General features: G+C 47.0%; 1 protein-coding gene across 1 annotated transcript; it reads right to left on the reverse strand.

Annotated features, from left to right (window-relative positions):
- Positions 1–8,513: 8,513 nt before the first annotated feature.
- LOC116358081 (uncharacterized) lies at positions 8,514–18,791 on the reverse strand. Its single transcript, XM_031807436.1, has 3 exons — positions 17,862–18,791; positions 14,965–15,058; positions 8,514–10,689 (listed from the first exon to the last, which is right to left on the reverse strand). Exons 1-3 carry the CDS (start codon positions 18,366–18,368, stop codon positions 10,154–10,156), a joined length of 1,137 nt encoding a protein of 378 aa, XP_031663296.1. The 5' UTR covers positions 18,369–18,791; the 3' UTR covers positions 8,514–10,153.
- Positions 18,792–22,110: the final 3,319 nt, after the last annotated feature.

The raw sequence follows: 22,110 nt of genomic DNA on the forward strand, positions 1-22,110 counted from the left end.
GGAGGAGAGATGGAGAGAGAGATGGAGAGAGAGATGGAGGAGAGATGGAGAGAGAGATGGAGGAGAGATGGAGAGAGAGATGGAGAGAGAGAGAGATGGAGAGAGAGATGGAGAGAGATGGAGGAGAGATGGAGAGACAGATGGAGGAGAGATGGAGAGAGAGATGGAGAGAGAGATGGAGGAGAGATGGAGAGAGAGATGGAGGAGAGATGGAGGAGAGAGGGAGGAGAGATGGAGAGAGAGATGGAGAGATGGAGAGATGATGGAGGAGAGATGGAGGAGAGATGGAGAGAGAGATGGAGAGAGAGATGGAGGAGAGATGGAGAGAGAGATGGAGGAGAGATGGAGAGAGAGATGGAGGAGAGATGGAGAGAGAGATGGAGGAGAGATGGAGAGAGAGATGGAGGAGAGATGAGAGAGAGATGGAGAGAGAGATGGAGGAGAGATGGAGAGAGAGATGGAGGAAAGATTGAGAGAGAGATGGAGGAGAGATGGAGGAGAAATGGAGAGAGAGATGGAGAGAGAGATGGAGGAGAAATGGAGAGAGAGGTGGAGGAGAGATAGAGATGAAATGGAGAGAGAGATGGAGAGAGAAATGGAGGAGAGATGGAGAGAGAAATGGAGGATGTAGGTGGGGCAATCTGACAGTAATGAAGTAGCTTCTACCCCGTGATGTACTGGGCCGTACGCACTACACTCTGTAGTTCCTTGCGGTCGGAGGCCGAGCAGTTGCCAACCCAGGCAGTGATGCAACAAGGCAGGATGCTCTCGATGGTGCAGCTGTAGAACCTTTTGAGGATCTGAGGACCCATGCCAAACCTTTTCAGTCTCCTTACCTAGAACCATACCTAGATCCACACCCCTACTCAAACCTAGACCCATACCTAGACCCATACCCTGACCCATATCCTGATCTATACCTGGACCCATACCCTGACCAAAACCATGAACCATACCCTGACCCATACCCTGACCCATACCTAGACCCATGCCCTGACCAATACCCTGAACCATACCATGACCCATACCCTGACCCATACCATGACCCATTCCCTGACCTATAGCTAGACCCATACCCTGACCCATACCTAGATCCATAACCCTACTCAAACCTAGACCAAAACCTAGACCCATACCTTGACCCATATCCTGATCTATACCTAGACCCATACCCTGACCCATACCATGATCCATTCCCTGACCTATAACTAGACCCATACCCTGACCTATACCTAGACCCATACCCTGACCCCTACCTAGACCCATACATATACCCATACCCCGACCAAAAACATGACCCATACCATGACCCATACCTAGACCCATGCCCTGACCCATATCCTGACCCTTACCTAGACCATACCTAGACCCATACCTAGACCCATACCCTGACCTATACCCTGACCCCTACCTAGACCCATACCTAGACCCTTACCCTGACCCAAACACTGACCTATACCCTGACCCCTACCTAGACCCATACCTAGACCCTTACCCTGACCCAAACCCTGACTCATATCCTGACCCCCTACCTAGACCCCTACCTAGACCATTACCCTGACCTATACCCTGACCCCTACCTGGACCCCTACCTAGACCCCTACCTAGATCCTTACCTTGACCCAAACCCTGACTTATACCATGACCCCTACCTAGACCCTTACCCTGACCTATACACTGACCCCTACCTAGACCCTTACCCTGACCTATACCCTGACCCCTACCTAGACCCTTACCCTGACCCAAACCCTGACCCAAACCCTGACCCCTACCTAGAACCCTACCTAGACCATTACCCTGACCTATACCCTGACCCCTACCTAGAACCCTACCTAGACCCCTACCTAGACCCTTACCCTGACCCAAGTCCTGACCCAAACCCTGACCCCTACCTAGACCCCTACCTAGACCCTTACCCTGACCCCTACCTAAACCCTTACCCTGACCCCTACCTAGACCCTTACCCTGACCCAAGCCCTGACCCTGACCCAAGCCCTGACCCATACCTAGACCCATACCCTGACCCATATCCTGATCTATACCTAGACCCATACCCTGACCAAAACCATGAACCATACCCTGACCCATACCCTGACCCATAACCTTACCCATACCTAGACCCATGCCCTGACCAATACCCTGAACCATACCCTGACCCATACCCTGACCCATACCATGACCCATACCATGACCCATTCCCTGACCAATAGCTAGACCCATACCCTGACCCATATCTAGATCCATACCCCTACTCAAACCTAGACCAAAACCTAGACCCATACCTTGACCCATATCCTGATCTATACCTAGACCCATACCATGACCCATACCATGATCCATTCCCTGACCTATAACTAGACCAATACCCTGACCCATACCATGACCCATACCATGACCCATTCCCTGCCCTATACCTAGACCCATACCCTGACCCCTACCTAGACCCATACCTAGACCCATACCCCGACCAAAAACATGACCCATACCATGACCCATACCTAGACCCATGCCCTGACCCATATCCTGACCCTTACCTAGACCATACCTAGACCCATACCTAGACCCATACCCTGACCTATACCCTGACCCCTACCTAGACCCATACCTAGACCCTTACCCTGACCCAAACACTGACCTATACCCTGACCCCTACCTAGACCCTTACCCTGACCTATACACTGACCCCTACCTAGACCCTTACCCTGACCTATACCCTGACCCTTACCTAGACCCTTACCCTGACCTATACCCTGACCCTTACCTAGACCCTTACCCTGACCCAAACCCTGACCCAATCCCTGACCCCTACCTAGAACCCTACCTAGACCCTTACCTAGACCCTTACCCTGACCCAAGTCCTGACCCAAACCCTGACCCCTACCTAGACCCATACCTAGACCCTTACCCTGACCCCTACCTAGACCCTTACCCTGACCCCTACCTAAACCCTTACCCTGACCCCTACCTAGACCCTTACCCTGACCCAAGCCCTGACCCTGACCCAAGCCCTGACCCCTACCTAGACCCTTACCCTGACCTATACCCTGACCCCTACCTAGACCCTTACCCTGACCCAAACCCTGACCCAAACCCTGACCCCTACCTAGAACCCTACCTAGACCCTTACCCTGACCCAAATCCTGACCCAAACCCTGACCCCTACCTAGACCCATACCTAGACCCTTACCCTGACACCTACCTAGACCCTTACCCTGACCCCTACCTAAACCCTTACCCTGACCCCTACCTAGACCCTTACCCTGACCCAAGCCCTGACCCTGACCCAAGCCCTGACCCTGACCCAAGCCCTGACCCCTACCTAGACCCTTACCCTGACCTATACCAAATCAAATCAAAATCAAATCAAATTTATTTATATAGCCCTTCGTACATCAGCTGATATCTCAAAGTGCTGTACAGAAACCCAGCCTAAAACCCCAAACAGCAAGCAATGCAGGTGTAGAAGCACGGTGGCTAGGAAAAACTCCCTAGAAAGGCCAATACCTAGGAAGAAACCTAGAGAGGAACCAGGCTATGTGGGGTGGCCAGTCCTCTTCTGGCTGTGCCGGGTGGAGATTATAACAGAACATGGCCAAGATGTTCAAATGTTCATAAATGACCAGCATGGTCGAATAATAATAAGGCAGAACAGTTGAAACTAGAGCAGCAGCACAGTCAGGTGGAAGTTGAAACTGGAGCAGCAGCATGGCCAGGTGGACTGGGGACAGCAAGGAGTCATCATGTCAGGTAGTCCTGGGGCATGGTCCTAGGGCTCAGGTCCTCCGAGAGAGAGAAAGAAAGAGAGAAGGAGAGAATTAGAGAACGCACACTTAGATTCACACAGGACACCGAATAGGACAGGAGAAGTACTCCAGATATAACAAACTGACCCCAGCCCCCCAACACATAAACTACTGCAGCATAAATACTGGAGGCTGAGACAGGAGGGGTCAGGAGACACTGTGGTCACTATACCCTGACCCCTACCTAGACCCTTACCCTGACCCAAACCCTGACCCAAACCCTGACCCCTACCTAGAACCCTACCTAGACCCCTACCTAGACCCTTACCCTGACCCAAGTCCTGACCCAAACCCTGACCCCTACCTAGACCCATACCTAGACCCTTACCCTGACCCCTACCTAGACCCTTACCCTGACCCCTACCTAAACCCTTACCCTGACCCCTACCTAGACCCTTACCCTGACCCAAGCCCTGACCCTGACCCAAGCCCTGACCCATACCTAGACCCATACCCTGACCCATATCCTGATCTATACCTAGACCCATACCCTGACCAAAACCATGAACCATACCCTGACCCATACCCTGATCCATAACCTGACCCATACCTAGACCCATGCCCTGACCAATACCCTGAACCATACCCTGAACCATACCCTGACCCATAGCCTGACCCATACCATGACCCATACCATGACCCATTCCCTGACCTATAGCTAGACCCATACCCTGACCCATACCTAGATCCATACCCCTACTCAAACCTAGACCAAAACCTAGACCCATACCTTGACCCATATCCTGATCTATACCTAGACCCATACCCTGACCCATACCATGATCCATTCCCTGACCTATAACTAGACCCATACCCTGACCCATACCCTGACCCATACCATGACCCATACCATGACCCATTCCCTGACCTATACCTAGACCCATACCCTGACCCCTACCTAGACCCATACCTAGACCCATACCCCGACCAAAAACATGACCCATACCATGACCCATACCTAGACCCATGCCCTGACCCAAATCCTGACCCTTACCTAGACCATACCTAGACCCATACCTAGACCCTTACCCTGACCCAAACCCTGACTCATATCCTGACCCCCTACCTAGACCATTACCCTGACCTATACCCTGACCCCTACCTGGACCCCTACCTAGATCCTTACCCTGACCCAAACCCTGACTTATACCATGACCCCTACCTAGACCCCTACCCTGACCTATACACTGACCCCTACCTAGACCCTTACCCTGACCTATACCCTGACCCCTACCTAGACCCTTACCCTGACCCAAACCCTGACCCAAACCCTGACCCCTACCTAGAACGCTACCTAGACCCCTACCTAGACCCTTACCCTGACCCAAGTCCTGACCCAAACCCTGACCCCTACTTAGACCCTTACCCTGACCCCTACCTAGACCCTTACCCTGACCCCTACCTAAACCCTTACCCTGACCCCTACCTAGACCCTTACCCTGACCCAAGCCCTGACCCTGACCCAAGCCCTGACCCCTACCTAGACCCTTACCCTACCTCAACTCTCTTCTCCTCTCCTCTCCTCCCCTTCCCCACTCCTCCATACCTCAGCACTCCTCTCCTCCCCTCCCTTCCCCACTCTCCTCTCCTCAGCTCTCTTCTCCTCTCCTCTCCTCCCCACTCCTCCATACCTCTCCTCCATACCTCTCCTCCCTTCTCTCCTCCTCTCTCCTCTCCTCTTCTCTCTCTTCTCTTCTCTTCTCTTCTCTTCTCTTCTCTTCTCTTCTCTTCTCTTCTCCTCTCCTCTCCTCTATACCTCAGCTCTCCTCTCCTCTTCGTCCCCCTCTTTCTTGTTCTCTTCCCTCTTTTCTCCCTCTTCTTCCTACCCTTCCTTTCTCTTAATCCTCCTTTTCCTTATCCATCTTCCTCCTCCTCCCTTTCTTCCTCTTCCTCCACTTTCATCTCCTCTTCCTCCACTCCAATTTGGCTCCTCTTCTGTGTGCTTCCCTCTGAATTTCAGAAAAGAGAGAGAGGGAACGAACGGATGGATGGATTAATGGATGAATTAATTAATTAACAAACAAAATTGACATCAACGTAATCATTTAAAGATTTTATGAATGTTTCTTTTTTAAATCAACGTAACTGCTGATGGTCTGCAGTGTTCAGGTAAATACAGTTGAAGTCGGAAGTTCACATACATCTTAGTGAAATACATTTAAACTCAGTTTTTCCACAATTCCTGACATTTAATCAGAGTAAAAATGACCTGTCTTTGGTCAGTTAGGATCACCACTTTATTTGAAATGTCAGAATAATAGTAGAGAGAATGATTTATTTAAGCTTTTATGTCTAACATCACATTCCCAGTGGGTCAGAAGTTTACATACACTCAATTAGTATTTGGTAGCATTGCCTTTAAATTGTTGAACTTGGGTCAAACGTCTCGGCTAGCCTTCCACAACCTCCCCACAATAAGTTGGGTGAATTTTGGCCCATTCCTCCTGACAGAGCTGGTGTAACGAGTCAGGTTTGTAGGCCTCCTTGCTCGCACACGCTTTTTCAGTTCTGCCCACAAATATTTTATAGGGTTGAGGTCAGGGCTTTGTGATGGTGATTCCAATACCTTGTCTTTGTTGTCCTTAAGCCATTTTGCCACAACTTTGGAAGTATACTTGGGGTCATTGTTCATTTGGAAGACTCACTTGCGACCAAGCTTTAACTTCCTGACTGATGTCTTGAGATGTTGCTTCAATATATCCACATCATTTTCCATCCTCATGATTTCATCTGTTTTGTGAAGTGTAGCAAAGCAACCCCACAACATTATGCTGCCACCCCCATGCTTCACGGTTGGGATGGTGTTCTTTGGCTTGCAAGCCTCCCCCTTTTTCCTCCAAACATAACGATGGTCATTCTGGCCAAACAGTTCTATTTTTGTTTCATCAGACCAGAGGACATTTCTCCAAAAAGTAGGATTTTTGTCCCCATGTGCAGTTGGAAACCGTAGTCTGGCTTTTTTATGGCGGTTTTGGAGCAGTAGCTTCTTCCTTGCTGAGCGGCTTTTCAAGTTAATGTCGATATAGGACTCGTTTTACTGTGGATATAGATACTGTTTCCTCCAGCATCTTCATAAGGTCATTTACTGTTGTTCTGGGATTGATGTGCATCTTTCTCACCCAAGCATGCTCTTCTCTAGGAGACAGAAAGCCTCTCCTTCCTGAGTGGTATGACGGCTGTGTGGTCCCATGATGTTTATACTTGCGTACTATTGTTTGTACAGATGAACGTGGTAACTTCAGGCGTTTGAAAATTGCTCCCAAGGATGAACCAGATTTGTGGAGGTCTACAATATTTTTTCTGAGGTCTTGGCTGATTTATTTTTATTTTCCCATGATATCAAGCAAAGAGGCACTGAGTTTGAAGGTGGGCCTTGAAATACATCGACTGGTACACCTCCAATTGACTCAAATTATGTCAATTAGAAGCTCAATCAGAAGCTTCCATTACATTTTTCTGAAATTTCCAAGCTGTTTAAAGGCACAGTCAACTTAGTGTATGTAAACTTCTGACCCACTGGAATTGAAAATCAGTGAATTATAAGTTAAATAATCTGTCTAAACAATTGTTGGAAAAATTACTTGTGTCCTGCACAAAGTAGATGTCCTAACCGACTTGCCAAAACTACAGTTTGTTAACAAGAAATGTGTGGAGAAACTTCCAACTTCAACTGTACTACCTTACATAATGAACTAACTAGTAAATACTACCTGACGTAATGAAATAACTAGTCAATACTACCTTACATAATGAACTAACTACTCAATTCTACCTGACGTGATGAAATAACTAGTATATACTACCTTACATAATGAACTAACTAGTATATACTACCTTACATAAGGAACTAGCTACTCAATTCTACCTGACGTAATGAAATAACTAGTATATACTACCTTACATAATGCACTAACTAGTATATACTACCTTACATAATGAAATAACTAGTATATACTACCTTACATAATGAACTAACTACTAAATTCTACCTTACATAATGAAATAACTATTAAATACTACCTTACATAATGTTATAACCAGCATTGAAAAGTAGATTTGAATATGTATTCTGACTTTGACAACTCAAGCCGGTTGCCTTTAGTGAGGTGTCAACTCAAAGTCAAGTTACCAGTCATTTACATCTGATCAAAGTCACATACCAATGATATCTCCTAATCTGCACAGTGAGCTAGCATGTAATGACAGTACCACACTGACATTAACATATTTCATCATGTGTGTGTGTGTGTCTTTAATAAACCTTCTGACACTGACAGATTGTGGTTATACAATATGTGGCCTCTGCTTTAGCTCCAATATGTGGCCTCTACTTTAACTCCAATATGTGGCCTCCACTTTAACTCCAATATGTGGCCTCTACTTTAGCTCCAATATGTGTCCTCTATATGAGCCTCCACATAAATACTTATGTCATGCAATAAAATGCAAATTAATTACTTCAAAATCATACAATGTGATTTTCTGGATTTTTGTTTTAGATTCCGTCTCTCACAGTTGAAGTGTACCTATGATAAAAATGACAGACCTATACATGCTTTGTAAGTAGGAAACACTGCCGTTTTGCAGGTTATCAAATACTTGTTCTCACCACTGTATTTACTTGGAATGTTATGCAGGTATGTTATTGGAATGTTATGCAGGTGTCATGGAAATTACCAGGGACTCAAAGTCAAACATAAATGAGTCATTCTTTATTATTAGCAAGCTGGAGAGGTTCTGTCTTGCGTAGGTGTAATAGGTGGCAGGGAAGTCAGGCGCAGGAGAGTTAAATGGAGTGTAAAATGGAGTCTTTTAATAAAGTCCACGGAGTATGCTCCATAACACTAAATGTACATAAACAAACAAACATGGGTACGAGGACCCGACGCGCACCTATACAACAATCACACTACACTGACAATAAAACAATCTCTGACAAAGACATGAGGGGAAACAGAGGGTTAAATACACAACAGGTAATGAATGGGATTGAGAACAGGTGTGTGGGAAGACAAGACAAAACCAATGGAAACTGAAAAAAGGATCAATAATGGCTAGAAGACCGGTGACGTCGAACGCCGAGCACCGCCCGAACAAGGAGAGGCAACGACTTCGGCAGAAGTCGTGACAGGTTCCAACAAACGTAATGCACCCTAGCACACGTCGGTCTGGAGCTCTGCCGGGGCAGTCCTGTTAGTTCTCTAATATACTGCTTACAAATACACGTTATATTTGCATGACTTTCATTATTCATCATTAATTCATCATTAACGTTTGGTCAACCGATCTCTACCATCTGATACCTTGAAACTGAGACAATCCTTTTGGTTCCCAGAACAATGTTCTGGGCGTACTGCCAATTGGTCAGAGGAGGAGGTCACAGTCACCTGCATGAACCAAGATAGAGTGAGAGGGGATGCTGTGTACAATTCAATGCTATCTCTTCAGACAACAACATGTTCCCTCACACAGGTATGTACTTGCAATGTTATGCAGGTATGTTATTGGCAGTTGTATGGCTTTGTCATTTAGGTACAACAGTGCTACTTCTCCTGGAATTACCATGCTTATAACATAATTCTGTAACATTGCTGACTCCTCACAGCAATGCATTACAATGAGAATGTCAACTGAGCCCAAGCGACCACCGCTAAAGGGGTGGCAACGATACTTCCTCTGGTACTCCAAGTACAAGAGAGGACAGTACCCGGTGGAGGAAAACTGATCCTACTTATGGTACGATTACTGTTGATAACAGTAATCGTCAACCTGTCAACTACAAGGAGTAGGCTAAGTGCTAACTGCTAAGTGTTGTTTTTTTGTCTTGACAGTGTCTAGGACACGCCCCCCCCCAAAAAACACTCACATCAAACCACACCCCAAAACCAACCAATCTTTTTTAAATTATTTATTTAACCTTTATTTAACTAGGCAAGTCAGTTAACAACACATTCTTATTTTCAATGACGGCCTGGGAACAGTGGGTTTAACTGCCTTGTTCAGGGGGCAGAACGACCGATTTTATACCTTGTCAGCTCTGGGATTCGATCTTGCAACCTTCCGGTTACTAGTCCAACGCTCTAACCACTAGGATATCTGCCGTCTTGAGGAGCAAGCCCCCCCAAAAAAGAGGCCAAATAAAAGGGTGCAGTTCTCCTTTGAGGCTTTGGCTCTACTACATCCATCTACAGTGAGACTGAGTACGTTCACTTTCTCTTCCGTCTCTGTCTGTTTTTTAAAACATTTTTGTCATTTAGCAGACTCTGTTATCCAGAGCGACTTACAGTAGTGGGTGCATATATTAGTAGTGGGTGCATATATTAGTAGTGGGTGTATAGTTAGAGGCTGTATCAACTCTTTTCCTCATCTGGCTCTCTGGTTCTCTGTGTGGCTGGACGGGGTACTGTTGGTGCTCTGTGTGGCTGGACAGGGTACCGTTGGTGCTCTGTGTGGCTGGATGGGGTACTGTTGGTGCTCTGTGTGGCTGGACGGGGTACTGTTGGTGCTCTGTGTGGCTGGATGGGGTACCGTTGGTTCTCTGTGTGGCTACACAGGGGAACCGTTGGTGCTCTGTGTGGCTGGACGGGGTACCGTTGGTGCTCTGTGTGGCCGGACGGGGTACCGTTGGTGCTCTGTGTGGCTGGACGGGGTACCGTTGGTGCTCTGTGTGACTGGACGGGGTACCGTTGGTTCTCTGTGTGGCTAGACAGGGGAACCGTTGGTGCTCTGTGTGGCTGGACGGGGTACCGTTGGTGCTCTGTGTGGCTGGACGGGGTACCGTTGGTGCTCTGTGTGGCTGGATGGGGTACTGTTTGCTCTCGGGCGCCTTCTCCCTTCGTGGCTAAACCTGGTACTGTCACCTGGTGGCATCTAGGGTTGATGACAACTGTGACAGACAGACAGACAGACAGACAGACAGACAGACAGACCCCCTGTATGTGAGTGAGTGCCCTATATTACAGTGTCTGTAGTAAAATAGACCAATGATGATGGTTGAGTCATCAAAAAAGTCAACACACACCCACCCTTTCCAACTACACAATGTTCCCTCCATATCTTTCATTGTGGCAGGTATTCATAGATCAGCAGTCAATAGGTGTGTATGTATGTATCATGTCAGCTCGGGGATATGAACTTGCAACCTTTCAGGTACTAGTCCAACGCTCTAACCACTAGACTACCCTGCCACCACATAAACAAACATACAGTCAATAACACAATAGAAAAAGTATATATACAGTGTGTGCAAATGAGGTAAGATAAGGGAGGTAAGGCAATAAATAGGCCATAGTGGTGAAATAATTACAATTTAGCAATTAAAACACTGGAGTGATCGACGTGCAGAAGATGAATGTGCAAGTAGAGATACTGGGGTGCAAAGGAGCAAAATAAATAACAGTATGGGGATGAGGTAGTTGGATGGGATATTTACAGATGGGCTGTGTACAGGTCAAAATCAAATCAAATGTATTTGTCACATACACATGGTTAGCAGATGTTAATGTGAGTGTAGCGAAATGCTTGTGCTTCTAGTTCCGACAATGCAGTAATAACCAACAAGTAATCTAGCTAACAATTCCAAAACTACTGTCTTATACACACAAGTGTAAAGGGATAAAGAATATGTACATAAAGATATATGAATGAGTGATGGTACAGAACGGCATAGGCAAGATGCAGTAGATGGTATAGAGTACAGTATATACATATGAGTTGAGTAATGTAGGGTATGTTAACAAAGTGACATAGTTTAAAGTGGCTAGTGATACATGTATTACATAAAGATGCAGTAGATGGTATCGAGTACAGTATATACATATGAGATGAGTAATGTAGGATATGTTAACATTATATTAAGTAGTATTGTTTAAAGTGGCTAGTGATATATTTTACATCAATTCCCATCCATTTCCATTATTATAGTGGCTGGAGTTGAGTCCGTGTGTTGGCAGCAGCCACTCAATGTTAGTGGTGGCTGTTTAACAGTCTGATGGCCTTGAGATAGAAGCTGTTTTTCAGTCTCTCGGTCCCTGCTTTGATGCACCTGTACTGACCTCGCCTTCTGGATGATAGGCAGTGGCGGGCAGGTAGTTTGACCCCGGTGATGCATTGTGCAGACCTCACTACCCTCTGGAGAGCCTTACGGTTGTGGGCGGAGCAGTTGCCGTACCAGACGGTGATACAGCCCGACAGGATGCTCTCGATTGTGCATCTGTAGAAGTTTGTGAGTGCTTTTGGTGACAAGCCGAATTTCTTCAGCCTCCTGAGGTTGAAGAGGCACTGCTGCGCCTTCTTCCCCACGCTGTCTGTGTGGGTGCACCAATTCAGTTTGTCCGTGATGTGTACGCAGAGGAACATAAAACTTACTACCCTCTCCACTACTGTCCTCTCCACTACTCTCCACTACTACTACTACTCCATCGATGTGGATAGGGGGTGCTCCCTCTGCTGTTTCCTGAAGTCCACAATCATCTCCTTTGTTTTGTTGACGTTGAGTGTGAGGTTATTTTCCTGACACCACTCTGAGGGCCCTCACCTCCTCCCTGTAGGCCGTCTCGTCGTTGTTGGTAATCAAGCCTACCACTGTAGTGTCGTCCGCAAACTTGATGATTGAGTTGGAGGCGTGCATGGCCACGCAGTCGTGGGTGAACAGGGAGTACAGGAGAGGGCTCAGAACGCACCCTTGTGGGGCCCCAGTGTTGAGGATCAGCAAGGTGGAGATGTTGTTACCTACCCTCACCACCTGGGGGCGGCCCGTCAGGAAGTCCAGGAACCAGTTGCACAGGGTGGGGTCGAGACCCAGGGTCTTGAGCTTGATGACGAGTTTGGAGGGTACTATGGTGTTAAATGCTGAGCTGTCGTCGATGAACAGCATTCTCACATAGGTATTCCTCTTGTCCAGATGGGTTAGGGGAGTGTGGTTGAGACTGCGTTGTCTGTGGACCTATTTGGGCGGTAAGCAAATTGGAGTTGGTCTATGGTGTCAGGTAGGGTGGAGGTGATATGTTCCTTGACTAGTCTCTCAAAGCACTTCATGATGACGGAAGTGAGTGCTGAGTCGTTTAGCTCAGTTAGCTTTCTTGGGAACAGGGACAATGGTGGCCCTCTTGAAGCATGTGAGAACAGCAGACTGGGATAAGGATTGATTGAATATGTCCGTAAACACACCAGCCAGCTGGTCTGCGCATGCTCTGAGGACGTGGCTGGGGATGCCGTCTGGGCCTGCAGCCTTGCGAGGGTTAACACGTTTAAATGTTTTACTCACGTCGGCTGCAGTGAAGGAGAGTCCGCAGGTTTTGGTTGCGGGCCGTGTCAGTGGCACTGTATTGTCCTCAAAGCGGTCAAAAAAGTTATTTAGTCTGCCTGGGAGCAAGACATCCTGGTCCGTGACGGGGCTGGTTTTCTTTTTGTAATCCGTGATTGACTGTAGACCCTGCCACATAGCTCTTGTGACTCTACTTTGTCTCTATACTGACGCTTAGCTAGTTTGATTGCCAGTGATATGGTACAGTGATCTGTGAGCTGCTCTGACAGCTGATGGTTAAAGTTAGTGAGGGAGATATGAGTCTACAGATTCAGTGATTTTTGCAGTTCATTCCAGTCATTGGCAGCAGAGAACTGGAAGGAAAGGCGGCCGAAAGAGCGTGCTACGGGTGGGTGTTGCTATGGTGACCAGTGAAGTATACCTGCTGGAGCGCGTGCTACGGGTGGGTGTTGCTATGGTGACCAGTGAAGTATACCTTAACCCTAACCCTAAAACATAACCCTAAAACCTAACCTTACCCAAAACCTAACCTAACCCTAAAACCTTAACCTTAACCCTAACCCTAAAACCTAACCCTAAAACCTAACCTTAACCTTAGCTCCTAACCCTAAAACCTAACCTTACCCTAAAACCTAACCTTACCCTAAAACCTAACCTTACCCTAAAACCTAACCTTAACCCTAACCCTAAAACCTAACCCTAAAACCAACACTAACTCTAATCTTAGCCATTAACCTCCTAGAAATAGTTTTTTGACTTTGTGGGGACCAACAAAATGTCCCCGGTTGGTCAAATTTTTGTTTGTTTACGTCCACACGTGCATGCACACACACACACACACACACACACACACACACACACACACACACACACACACACACACACACACACACACACACACACACACACAGTCCTAACATGTTGCCTTATATAGCCAGAGACTAATCAGATGAACTGACGATATGTCGACGTGTGTGTGTGTGTGTGTGTGGTATACTGTGTGTGTGTGTGTGTGTGTGTGTGTGTGTGTGTGTGTGTGTGTGTGTGTGTGTGTGTGTGTGTGTGTGAGTGACCATTAGACCTTTCAGGAGGTGATTATAGATTAGTGGGTGCTATAATACTGCCCACTATTAGTCTTATTCTCATCAACGTGACACTGTTTTCTCAACAGAGAGAACAATAAACAAAGAAACAGATGGAGAAACAGTCCTGATGGTACTGAACAACACACTGACAGGGAGGAGAGGGAGGAGAGGGAGGGAGAGGGGGGAGGGAGGAGGGAGGAGGGAGGGGGGAGGGGAGAGGGGAGAGGGGGAGGGAGGAGGGAGGAGGGAGGAGGGAGGAGGGAGGGGGGAGGGGAGAGGGGAGAGGGGGAGAGAGGAGGGAGGGGAGAGGGGAGAGGGGAGAGGGGGAGGGAGGAGGGAGGGGGGAGGGGAGAGGGGAGAGGGGAGAGGGGAGAGGGGAGAGGGGAGAGGGGAGAGGGGAGAGGGGAGAGGGGGAGGGGGGAGGGGGAGGGAGGAGGGAGGGGAGAGGGGAGAGGGGAGAGGGGGAGGGAGGAGGGGAGAGGGGGGAGGGGAGAGGGGAGAGGGGAGAGGGGGAGGGGAGAGGGAGAGGGGGAGAGAGGGGGAGAGGGAGGGGGAGAGGGGGAGGGGGAGAGAGAGGGAGAGGGAGGGAGAGAGGGAGGGGGAGAGAGGGAGGGGGAGAGGGGGAGAGGGGGAGGGGGAGAGAGAGGGAGGGAGATGGGGAGAGAGGGGGGGAGGGGGGAGAGAGAGGGAGGGAGATGGGGAGAGAGGGGACGAGGGGGAGAGAGGGGGAGGAGGAGAGAGAGGGAGAGAGGGGGAGGGGGAGGGGGGGAGAAACAGAGGAAGAGAAACAGAGAGAGAAAGACAGACCTACCCTCCTGTTCGATCCTCAGTCTGCAGTCTGCAGCTGACCCCTGCAGCGCTGCCTTCTCATTGGTCAGAATGTTCAGCCTCTGCCTCAGTGCATCCTGGGAAATAGAGTCAGACACGCAATGACCACCATCTGAACAGGAACAACTCACAGTCCAGTTATAAGATAGAACTAGACCTACAGGGCCCAGATAGAACTAGACCTTCAGGACCCAGATAGAACTAGACCTTCAGGACCCAGATAGAACTAGACCTACAGGGCCCAGATAGAACTAGACCTACAGGGCCCAGATAGAACTAGACCTACAGGACCCAGATAGAACTAGACTTACAGGGCCCAGATAGAACTAGACTTACAGGGCCCAGATAGAACTAGACTTACAGGACCCAGATAGAACTAGACCTTCAGGACCTAGATAGAACTAGACTTACAGGGCCCAGATAAAACTATACTTACAGGGCCCAGATAGAACTAGACCTACAGGACCCAGATAGAACTAGACCTACACGACCCAGATAAAACTAGACCTACAGGACCCAGATAGAACTAGACTACAGGGCCCAGATAGAACTAGACCTTCAGCACTTATTTATAAAACCCTCTCAAGCCTCACTCCCCTCTTTCTGAGATATCTACTGCAGCCGTCATCCTCCACACGCAACCACCCATTCAGCCAGTCACCTTCTGTTAAAGGTCTTCAAAGTGAACACATCCCTGGGTAGCTCCTCTTTTCAGTTCGCTGCAGCTAACGACTGGAACGAGCTGCAACAAACACTCAAACTGGACAGTTTTATCTCAATCTCTTCATTCAAAGACTCAATCATAGCCACTGTTACTGACACTGTTCTTAAACTGACTTGTGTAACAGTATAACTTTAGACTGAGGCTAGAGAACAGAATGAGGTCAGTGAGGATAGCTAGCATCGTGTTGCAGGCTAGAGAACAGAATGAGGTCAGTGAGGATAGCTAGCATCGTGCTGCTAGGCTAGAGAACAGAATGAGGTCAGTGAGGATAGCTAGCATTGTGCTGCTAGGCTAAAGAACAGAATGAGGTCAGTGAGGATAGCTAGCATCGTGCTGCTAGGCTAGAGAACAGAATGAGGTCAGTGAGGATAGCTAGCATCGTGTTGCAGGCTAGAGAACAGAATGAGGTCAGTGAGGATAGCTAGCATTGTGCTGCTAGGCTAGAGAACAGAATGAGGTCAGTGAGGCTAGACAGCAGAATGAGGTCAGTGAGGCTAGACAGCAGAATGAGGTCAGTGAGGCTAGACAACAGAATTAGGTTAGTGAGGTTAGCTAGCATCGCACTGCTAGGCTAGAGAACAGAATGAGGTTAATGAGGCTAGACAGCAGAAAGAGGTCGGTGAGGTTAGCTAGCATCGCACTGCTAGGCTAGAGAACAGAATGAGGTTAGTGAGGCTAGACAGCAGAAAGAGATCAGTGAGGTTAGCTAGCATTCCTTCATCTCTAGGCTAGGGAAAACACAGCAACCGTTATGAGTACATAATAACAGATAGAATGTGAAATTCTCTCTCTCTACTAGTGAGCATTAGCAGGCATTGCCTCTTACTCTCTCTCTCACACACACACACACACACACACACACACACACACACACACACACACACACACGGAGTAATCCGTGTATGGTTGAGCGTGTAATCCAGTGATTAGTATATCTGAAGAGTGTGAATGTTAAATCAGAGCATGTACAGACCAGCTGGCTGGAGTGTTTACGGACATATTCAAATCTCTCCCTACCCCCAGTCTGATGTCCCCACTCTCCCTACCCCCAGTCTGATGTCCCCACTCTCCCTACCCCCAGTCTGATGTCCCCACTCTCCCTACCCCCAGTCTGATGTCCCCACTTGCTTTATGTATGTCCACGATTGTTTCTCTACACGAGAAAGCTAAAGGTAACTGAACTAAATGACTCATGAAGTGCTTTGAGAGACTGGTCAAGGACCATATCAACTCCACCTTATCGGACACCCTAGACCCACAACAATTTGCATAACGCCCTAACAGAACCACGGACAATTGACCTCACACTGCACACTGCCCTATCCCAGCTGGACAAGAGGAACACCTATGTAAGAATGCTGTTCATTGACTACAACTCAGACTTCAACACCATAGTACCCTCCAAGCTCGTCACTAAGCTATGGCTATGCACGTCTCCAACTCAATCATCAAGTTTACGACACAACAGTGGTAGGCTTGATTTACAACAATGACAAGAGTCTACTGAGAGGTGGTTAGAGCCATGGCGGAGTGTTGCCAGGAAAATAACCTCTCTCTCTCTCAACATCAATAAAACGAAGGAGCTGATTGTGGACTACAGGAGACAGCAGAGGGAGTACGCCCCCATCCACAGGCTTCAAGTTCCTACGCGTGTACACCACACCACCTCTTCAACCTCAGGCGACTGAAGAAATTTAACTTCTACCGATGCACTATTGAGACGATTCTGTTGGGCATCGCCGCCTGTACTGCCCTCAACAGCACGTCTCTCACCTGGAGCACGCTGCCTGTCCTCCAGGACATCTACAACACTCGTCGTCACAGGAAGGCCAAGAAGATCATCAAGGACCTCAGCCCCTCAAGCCACGGGCAGTTCACTCTGCTACCATCTAGAAGATCATCAAAGCCCCCACAAAGTACATGGTAGAGTCCCAGGTAAATACTGCCCCTATAAGGTACATGGTAGAGTCCCAGGTAAATACTACCCTTATAAGGTACATGGTAGAGTCCCAGGTAAATACTGCCCCCATAAGGTACATGGCCCTTCGTACATCAGCTGATATCTCAAAGTGCTGTACAGAAACCCAGCCTAAAACCCCAAACAGCAAAGCAATGCAGGTGTAGAAGCACAGTGGCTAGGATAAACAATCACTGACCCAACACCATGTTTCACCGTGGGCATCAGGTGCCTCTCCTTGTATGCACCTCTGTTTCGACGCCAGACATTCCGATATCTGATCAAAACGCTCAATTTTAGACCCATCTGACCAGAGCACCTTCGTCCAATCATCATTTAAATTACGTTTGGGAAACTCCCAGCGTTTGCGTCTTGGGGTCAGAAAGGGCTTTATTCTGGGAACCCTTCCAAAGAGCCTGTGGTTGTGGAGGTGACGTCTGATGGTGCTTTCTTCTGGCAACCCTTCCAAAGAGCCTGTGGTTGTGGAGTCTGATGGTGCTTTCTTCTGGGAACCCTTCCAAAGAGCCTGTGGATGTGGAGGTGGAGTCTGATGGTGCTTTCTTCTGGGAACCCTTCCAAAGAGCCTGTGGTTGTGGAGGTGGAGTCTGATGGTGCTTTCTTCTGGCAACCCTTCCAAAGAGCCTGTGGATGTGGAGGTGGAGTCTGATGGTGCTTTTTGGGAGGATTTTGTTGCTTCTCTCACCATCCCCCTCCCTATCTTGGGGGGCAAAATGCATCAAAAGATCTTTTCATCTTTTGATTTTTTTCATAATTTCCCTGAAAGTGCTCAATGTTGAGCTGCATTCCTGTGTGGTAACGTGATACATCTGGTAATACGGGCTCAGCTGGTTTCTGTTATTATCTGCTAGCTGCAGAACGGACCAAATCCCACCTTTGGTAGGTCTGTTGTTTTGTTTTGTGGTTTATTCTCCTTGTGGGGACCAGATGTCCCATGAGGTTTTCGACTGTTTCCATATCTTTTGCATTTGTTCATAATTGCCCTGACAGTGCTTAATGGTATAGTCAATCATTTGTGGATGTTCTTGAAGCCATTACCAGATTGATGAAGGTCTACGACCATCTGTCTCTTTTTCAACAGCCGGTTCTTTTGTTTTCTTCGTGGTGTTGGATCACAGCAGGATGTTGCATGTGTGTTACCTCATTTTGCTTCCCTAGTGAAACAGGAAGTGATGTAATGGCTCAATATAGTTCCTTAAGACTTAGATAACCTTAAATAAGTGGAATTTAATTCCTGGTTTAATTTTGGTAGATGTTATTTACAATAATCTTTAAAGGTGCCATTAATTGTGGAACCTTGATTTTGGAGGACATTTTTAATTAAATCAATAAATTATTTTGTTGGGTTCCATTGAAACATTAATAAAGTACAGTATTTATCACATGTTGGTGTTTAGAGTTTATCTCTGTAATTATATTGTTTATATTTATTTTAAATTTAATTTGTTTGTTCATTGCCATTCAGAGGTGCCAGTAATGTTTGGAGCTGTACATACTTACTGCTGTGTATATACACCTTCTCCTATCTATCTAAACTGCCTATACACTGAGTATACCAAACACACACACACACACACACACACACACACACATACACACACACACACACACACACACACACACACACAAACACACACACAAACACATACACACATATACACATATACACACACACACACACACACACACAAACACATACACACATATACACATATACACGCACACACACACACACACACACACACACACACACACACACACACACACACACACACACACACACACACAAACACATACACACATATACACATATACACGCACACACACACACACACACACACACACACACACACACACACACACACACACACACACACACACACACACACACACACACACACACACACACACACACACACACACACACACACACACACACACAGTGACAGGCTCTGGTCTACAGACATCACCTAATCTGGAACACAAGGGACATACTGAATACACTTATTGGAACTCATTCAATCCTTTGTTTTGTTTTTTTATCCCGGAGAGTTAAATCAGATACTAACATACAGATGCCGTATCTTAATTTGATCCAGTTTCACACAGCAGTAAATAATCCTACAGCAAGAGGACATGTTGCATTGTTATGTGGATTATAACTAATAGACCTTTTTTTGTAAAGTGTTGATACGTTTTTTTGTTAAAAACTTTAAATACACTACACGTTTGCATTTACTGCTGTGCTGGAAAATTCCTGCAACAACAGGATGATCAAATTAAGATACAGCATGTGTAGGAGTAAACAATCACTAGCTCCCTTTCTACTGTGGGCTAAACCTGGTGCTTGTTGGTTCCAGAGTTCCTAGAGTCCATTTCCATTGTGTTGTCCTAGGCCATAATAACAGGGTTTATCCATTATCTCTAGTCTAGACCAAGTGCTTATTAGGTTCTGAACGGCTTGGGCGGTATACCGTAAACACTGTACTGAATACCGGGGAATCTGGGAAATAACCACGGGATGGTTTTTCAAAATTAAAAATACCGTTGAAACTATTTCTTTTAAGTTTTTCGATACATTTGAATATTTGTAGCTACTTTTTAAGTAAATATATGCAGTCAACGTGTACAATAAGGTAGGAGGTAAAGCAGATGTCTTTGGCTGGATGTCCTTTGGATGGTGGAGCATTCTGGATACAAACAGGAAACTGTTGAGCATGAAAAAACCCAGCATCGTTGCAGTTCTTGACACAAAGCGCTGCATCTGGCACCTACTACCACACCCCGTTATGAGGAGCAGCAGCGTATGTGAATAGTGTGAAAGTATCTGTGTGTGAGTGTGTTGGAGTGTCAGTGTAGTGTGTGTGTTGGAGTGTCTGTGTAGTGTGTGTGTCAATATGAATGTGTGTGTCATTATGTGTAGAGTGTGTGTGTTGGAGAGTCAGTGTAGTGTGTGTGAGTGTGTGGTGTCAATATGCATGTGTGTTTCATTGTGTGTAAAGTGTGTGTGTTGGAGTGTCAGTGTAGTGTGTGTGTCAATATGAATGTGTGTGTCAATATGAATGTGTGTGTCATTGTGTGTAGAGTGTGTCAAATCAAATCAAATCAAATCAAATTTTATTTGTCACATACACATGGTTAGCAGATGTTAATGTGAGTGTAGCGAAATGCTTGTGCTTCTAGTTCCGACAATGCAGTAATAACGAACAAGTAATCTAACTAATAATTCCAAAAAAACTACTGTCTTATACACAGTGTAAGGGGATAAGGAATATGTACATAAGGATATATGAATGAGTGATGGTACAAAGCAGCATAGGCAAGATACAGTAGATGATATCGAGTACAGTATAACATATGAGATGAGTATGTAAACAGAGGGCATAGTTAAAGTGGCTAGTGATACATGTATTACATAAGGATGCAGTCGATGATATGGAGTACAGTATATACATATGCATATGAGATGAATAATGTAGGGTAAGTAACATTATATAAGGTAGCATTGTTTAAAGTGGCTAGTGATATATTTACATAATTTCCCATCAATTCCCATTATTAAAGTGGCTGGAGTTGAGTCAGTGTCATTGACAGTGTGTTGGCAGCAGCCACTCAATGTTAGTGGTGGCTGTTTAACAGTCTGATGGCCTTGAGATAGAAGCTGTTTTTCAGTCTCTAGGTCCCAGCTTTGATGCACCTGTACTGACCTCACCTTCTGGATGACAGCGGGGTGAACAGGCAGTGGCTCGGGTGGTTGATGTCCTTGATGATCTTTATGGCCTTCCTGTAGCATCGGGTGGTGTAGGTGTCCTGGAGGGCAGGTAGTTTGCCCCCGGTGATGCGTTGTGCAGACCTCACTACCCTCTGGATAGCCTTACGGTTGAGGGCGGTGCAGTTGCCATACCAGGCGGTGATACACCCCGCCAGGATGCTCTCGATTGTGCATCTGTAGAAGTTTGTGAGTGCTTTTGGTGACAAGCCGAATTTCTTCAGCCTCCTGAGGTTGAAGAGGCGCTGCTGCGCCTTCTTCACGATGCTGTCTGTGTGAGTGGACCAATTCAGTTTGTCTGTGATGTGTATGCCAAGGAACTTAAAACTTGCTACCCTCTCCACTACTGTTCCATCGATGTGGATAGGGGGGTGTTCCCTCTGCTGTTTCCTGAAGTCCACAATCATCTCCTTCGTTTTGTTGACGTTGAGTGTGAGGTTATTTTCCTGACACCACACTCCGAGGGCCCTCACCTCCTCCCTGTAGGCCGTCTCGTCGTTGTTGGTAATCAAGCCTACCACTGTTGTGTCGTCCGCAAACTTGATGATTGAGTTGGAGGCGTGCGTGGCCACGCAGTCGTGGGTAAACAGGGAGTACAGGAGAGGGCTCAGAACGCACCCTTGTGGGGCCCCAGTGTTGAGGATCAGAGGGGTGGAGATGT

The sequence above is a fragment of the Oncorhynchus kisutch genome, linkage group LG28 (genome assembly GCF_002021735.2).
Source record: "Oncorhynchus kisutch isolate 150728-3 linkage group LG28, Okis_V2, whole genome shotgun sequence".
Lineage (NCBI taxonomy): Eukaryota > Metazoa > Chordata > Actinopteri > Salmoniformes > Salmonidae > Oncorhynchus > Oncorhynchus kisutch.